The sequence below is a fragment of the Vicia villosa genome, linkage group LG1 (assembly GCF_029867415.1).
Source record: "Vicia villosa cultivar HV-30 ecotype Madison, WI linkage group LG1, Vvil1.0, whole genome shotgun sequence".
NCBI classification, from domain to species: domain Eukaryota; kingdom Viridiplantae; phylum Streptophyta; class Magnoliopsida; order Fabales; family Fabaceae; genus Vicia; species Vicia villosa.
The window spans coordinates 11,625,896-11,631,851 of NC_081180.1; the positions used below are offsets into that span (position 1 = coordinate 11,625,896).

Below are 5,956 nucleotides of genomic sequence, written 5' to 3' on the forward strand. Positions count from 1 at the left end.
GGTGTAGATTTGATTTTCAATAATTTTAAAGTATTTGATTTATTAAAAATATAATTAATTCTGTCTTTATAATTGATTTTATTTGAAATTAAAATTTATAATTTTTTGCCTTCAAAATTGATTCTGAATAATTTTTATATTTAAATTTATTGTTCAACTTACTTTTCTATTTTAACATAAATCAATTCCTAAACTCAATTTTATAAAAATCAATTCTATCAAACTCAATTATACTATAATTAAACTCATGACATCAACAACAAAAGTTGTCTACCCTCATTTGTACAAGTGTCTCAATAATTGTGAAGTCATTACTAATTTACTAGTATCACTTTATGTGAAGTGTTTTTAAGATTTATTTTCGCATAGCACAACTTAAAATTTCTCCATTATCAAAAAAATTATTTGTTCATATGCTTTTCCAAAAAAAAAACACAACGAAAAATATTGCATCAGGATACAGTTCTCATTAGCTGGGGAAGAAAATTGCATATCGGAATATCAAAATTTAATAATAACACTCACAGAAATAATATATTATTCTGCAAATAATTTTATTATAGGTTACAATACAAGGAATTGTCTGAATCTCTGAACCCTCCTTACAGGTTCTTACAATACAAGAAAACTAAAATACATAATCTATATGTATAAACAAAGAGTATAAGTAACACGAACAAAAAAAGAATCATAAGAATTGTTGCCATGATGTAACAAGCAGAAATAATCCCTTCTCCCTATTTTAAGGGCATCTTATCAATAACCCAGTTCATCGAAAATCTTATCTTCTATCCACTATCTTTATGGGCATTTTACCAATAACCCCGTTTTATCATTACCATACATCACGCAGATATCTGCCAGTCATTTGTAGGTTCTTAACCATGCTCTCAGTCTTGGAATTGTCCAAAGAGCCCTGAATTTTTAACAAGTATAGCAACTTAATTAGTATGCTACTGAATAAGAATTCACCATAGCAGTAAGCAATATATCAACAGAAAATTAATGGTATGGTGAACATTAAAAGGCAAACACAACATGAAAAGTAATGAGACTACCAATAGACAAAACACAATCTACAACAAATACACAAGATATATACTGTTTGGTATAATGTGTTGACAACCATATCTCATCAATGAAAAACTGATGTCGTCATGTCAGCAAATTGACAATAGCCTGTATCTTTTAACACAAGGTAATTTAAGATCTTTTACTATAAACAAAATATTTACCTGCTCTTGCAAAATTGTATGCAGAGTGCGGTGTACATCCCTAGCCATACCCTTGGCATCACCACACACATAAACATAAGCTCCCTGAGATATCATGTTCCAAATATCTGAAGCCTGCAGAGAGAAAAGTGTTAATTGAGATTTAAGTGAGGCTGTATATTGTAAATTGGAAATAAAAGTATCAAGAGAAAAAGTAAGCACCTTCTCCATCATTTTATGTTGGACATATTCCTTAGTAGGCCCATCTCGCGAGAAGGCAACAATGAGCTCAGAAAGTGCGCCACCATTAACAAAGTGGTTCAATTCATCTTCATAGATATAGTCCTTTAAAAAAATTATTTTAAAAAATTAAAATCCACTATACATACATTACTTGGTTACTAAAAGTCATAAGTCTACATGGTGGGCATATAACTTACCACTGAACGGTTCCTACATCCAAAGAAAAAAACAGATGGGCCCAGTTCAGCTCCATCTTCTTTCAGAGCTAATCTTTCCTGAAGCAAAAATTAAAAACAGATACACAATTAGCATATAGACTCTGTTGGATATACGAGAGAATTAACAGAATGAACATCAAGTCTGTTGGTTCAAACCTGCAAGAAACCTCTGAAAGGAGCCAACCCAGTGCCAGGACCTATCATAATTACAGGCACTTTATTATCAGCTGGGAGTCTGAAATTGGACTGCCTGACAAAGATAGGAGCCCAACTACAGTCCTGACTTTTCTCCAATGGTACAGAATTCTGAAAATCAAACCATAAGGTAAGTCAATGCTTTGAAATGAAGTAATAGTAGATCTCTAAAATGACTGACTATTTTCATCAAAATTCAAGTTGATGCCTGTATTTATGGATAATTTTTAAATCAATTACACCCTGCAAGTTTAAAAGAGTGACCACAACTAGGGAAAGAGTAAATATAAATACCTTCATCCAAGTTGAACATACTCCTTTGTGAATCCGTCCAGTGGGCATTTTATCATTCACTAATGCACAGGTAACATGAATTCTGGATGGCGCCATTCTGTGAGCAATTTTAGCAGATAGCCAAACAGTTAGTACAGCATAAAATATTTCGAGTAAATCAGGGAGGGGGAAAATCACAAAGCAACTTTTCCTCTTTTTATGCCAATGAAAATATGCCCAGACTTAAAACTCAAGGAAAATTCAGGGTTAAATGGGCTGATCAAAAATAATTTAGTATGAATCTGGTAACCCAAAAACCTATACTGCAAAATGGTAGCCCAAAGATTTGATACATGCACAAATTCTTTTTGTTACAGCATTATAAAGGATGGTGAGCAACAAAGAGCTATAAGGCTTCTCCAAGTAAATATTCAGTCACAAACCTCTCCCTAGTTCTACATGCCAGCACAATCACACGTGAACCAACAAAAATGCAAAACTTGAAAGAAGAACTAACCTTGGAGATGATGATATTGAATAATATCTTGGCTGCAGGCGAGGAGCAACTGCTGCAAAAAAGACACCAATTGGAGGTTTGGCTGATGAAAATTCAGCCATAACCTCAAGGAGACTTCTTTGAGAAGCAATCACCCACTCTGCATACTCATCCTGTGAAGGCAGACCAAAGTAACATACACATGAGAAACCTGAGCACATAAAGTAAATTTAAATCCTCAAGGTACTAAATGTTTAAATAGTTACAACCTTTCCAGTAGGTGAGGCAAGATGTCTTAGTCGATCAGCTTCAGATGGATCAGATGCATGCGCAGCTAAGGCAAGCAAGGCAGACTGGAAAATAAGTTCAAAAAAAAATTATTACTGTTAACATAAAGTGAATCTCTTAACAAGTCAGAAGGGATAGAGGTTGAAGTTAAGGATACAGCAAATCTCAAAAGAATACCTTTTTGGGTGAACTCAAAACATCTGCATATTTAGTAAGTGCAGTTCTTAGAGTACATGGTGGGAAAGGAGGAGGCAAGGAACTTCCACTAAGAGGCTTGCCATCTTCATCATCAGTATGGATAGAGAAATAGGTGTCTGGTGACAAACCTAGTATCCTTTCTGCCTCTTCCACAGTATCTGATAAATTCTCACAGTAAACACCGACATGGTCCCCAGTTTCATATCTGTGAAAAAGCACAACATGCATAAGAATTAGAAAAATGTCAGTACATTATAAAAACAATTGTTTTGTTTCTACATTTCTATTAGCACGTGAAAATACTTACGCAACTCCAGTGCCTGAAATGTCAAATTCTAAATGAGTGCAAGAGCGATCTGATGCAGGAGTATGAAGCTCCCTTCGCACAGCCACATTAGCCCTGCATGGGTAGTAAGTATACGTGTCAGATTGCAGTTTGTTATAACCCAGTTGCCTAATAATATACTGCTATACTGCACCTGACTGGATGTTGAGCGTCCACAACAGCATGGCCATTTGCATTATGCCGCTTCTTTTCGTCAACAGCTGCATCTAATGGATCATGAATAACAACCCGGTACTCCGAAACAGAAGCAGTGTAAGGTGTGGCCACAGTTGTATCATCCTCGTCTCTTAGCAATTGATCCAACGCTGGCCACAATTCTTCTTTCCTGAAATATAAGTCATAGGGGGAAAGAAGCTGAAACATCAGCATTGAAACAGAGTGCTGATCCAATATATTGAAATCCACTTAAACGATTTCATACCATGCAGTAAAATCATCTTCTATGCATTGATCATCATCTCCTAGACCCACTGGGACAAGACGCTTCCCACCTGAAATTGCAGAAGATAGGTCATGTTAGATTGATGATACAAATATATCAACGCAAGTAAGATAAAAAAATTAAAGCTAACAGTTGACAACAGATATTCTAAAGCATTGTAAAACATAAACGTCTTTGCCGCCAGGATTTCATGTGAGCCATGACAACGAAATAAAATTCATAAAGGGGGGATTGCTACTTATAATCTGCCGGTTCATTCTCAATCAATGCCAGCATTGTACAAAAGAGTGACAAAACCAGATGGATGGTAAAAAATTGAACAATTGAATACACCAATTGCATCAAATTCATAAAAGAACCAAATGTGATCAAAATGAATATACCTTGCTCAAGAAGCTTATCATCTATTACCTTTGCCACCTGCGTTGAATGACATAGAAATGAGTTAAAGCACCCCAAATAGTAACACCACTATTATAGTCAAAACTTAGAAAACCACGAGAATATATAAGCAATTGAATGCAAACCTTGTTAAAATGCTCATACTGCCTATTCCCAAGTCCAAACACACCATAACTAAGATTCTTAAACGAATCTTCTTCCCCTTCATATTCCTAAAATCACATTCACACAATCAAGATACAAACCAATACTAATAATTTCACTCTCGATATCAAACCAACTAGAATCTGTATCAAACTCACCTCCGTAAACCATTTATAAAATCTCGCCGCATTATCAGTTGGCTCACCATCACCGTATCTACACCCACATTACCATACATTACAATCATCAACAAAATAAAAAACAACAAACACAATTTTTTTTTAAATAAATACTTACGTAGCTAAAAAGAAGAGAGCCATTGTCTCCTTCTTCAATTTTTCCAAATACTCATCCTCATCAGCCGCATAATCATCCTATTGTAAAAATCCAGAACATAGATTAAAAAAAATCCACGTAAAAAAAAACAGACAAAAAAGTAAATAATTAATTACTAATCAAAATTAGCGAAAGCAAGTTAAGTAACAATACAATATCAACAACTCTAAACTTCGCCTTCTCGTAACGCGCTTTCGCCTCATCCGCTATCGCCTGTAAAATTAAGAACGCGAAATTAAATTAAATTAAATTAAATTAATTGTCAAATAAAAACACAGATAATCAATTAATTAATTAACTAGTTAATTGATTAAATTAACTATAATTGTGATGATGATTACCTTGGCGAAACCTTCGGCGGTTCCGGTTTGAGTACCGAAGAAGACGGTGACCTTTTTCTTACCGTCATCGACATCAAGTTCCGGAAGCTTCTTGATAACGAGTTTCGGAGCTTCAATTTGCTTAGATTTATTGGAATTGGATCTACGCCATATCAAAACGACGACGCAACCGATGAGAACGGCGATTGAAGTTGTTAGGATCATAACAAACTCGCGATTCTCGAAGATAATTGAAGACGGTGCCTGAGACGAGTCATTGGACGGATTGAACTTGCCTTTGATTATGGCAGTCATCAGATCAAGAGGAGAAAATTTGATTGAAGATGAATCTTGCATGATTGAATTGGATTGAAGAATTGAAGAGTCTCTCTGGTAGGTATGAAGTAGATGAGAGAAGAGAGAGAAAGAGGAGAGAGAGACTCTTTTGTGATGAAGGAAATGAAAATGGGGTTAAGGGAATGGGGGTTATATTATTGTTGGGAGGGAAACGAAAACAACAATGCTAGCTACTGTGACCGTTTTCTTACAACGCCCACCAACCCAGACCGGTCAAATTCACCTACTACTCTCTCAACTCTCCTCTACTTAACCATGGTTAATATTAATACGCTTACCTTTATTTTTTTTATTGGTCCATTTCTTTTTTCTTTTTTTTTTCTATGTTTTATAATTATAAATTATAATTTAGGGAAGTCTTATTTGACTTGACTTTAATTGTTATTATAATATTATATTATGATCTAGATTCGTGTATTGGATAAAAAGTATGTGGGTTCATGTTCAATTAGAATACATTAAATTTTGAAGTTGGATTTGATTT

At 34.7% G+C, this 5,956-nt stretch overlaps 1 protein-coding gene across 1 annotated transcript; it reads right to left on the reverse strand.

Moving 5' to 3' along the window:
• Positions 1 to 507: 507 nt before the first annotated feature.
• On the reverse strand, positions 508 to 5,673 carry LOC131628550 (NADPH--cytochrome P450 reductase). The gene is made up of 18 exons (XM_058899382.1): positions 5,137 to 5,673; positions 4,949 to 5,008; positions 4,757 to 4,833; positions 4,618 to 4,675; positions 4,441 to 4,527; positions 4,297 to 4,333; positions 3,893 to 3,962; positions 3,605 to 3,796; positions 3,433 to 3,525; positions 3,105 to 3,330; positions 2,909 to 2,992; positions 2,661 to 2,812; positions 2,165 to 2,261; positions 1,832 to 1,981; positions 1,655 to 1,732; positions 1,437 to 1,559; positions 1,236 to 1,349; positions 508 to 916 (listed from the first exon to the last, which is right to left on the reverse strand). Exons 1-18 carry the CDS (start codon positions 5,470 to 5,472, stop codon positions 836 to 838), a joined length of 2,115 nt encoding a protein of 704 aa, XP_058755365.1. The 5' UTR covers positions 5,473 to 5,673; the 3' UTR covers positions 508 to 835.
• Between the last annotated feature and the right edge of the window lie 283 nt (positions 5,674 to 5,956).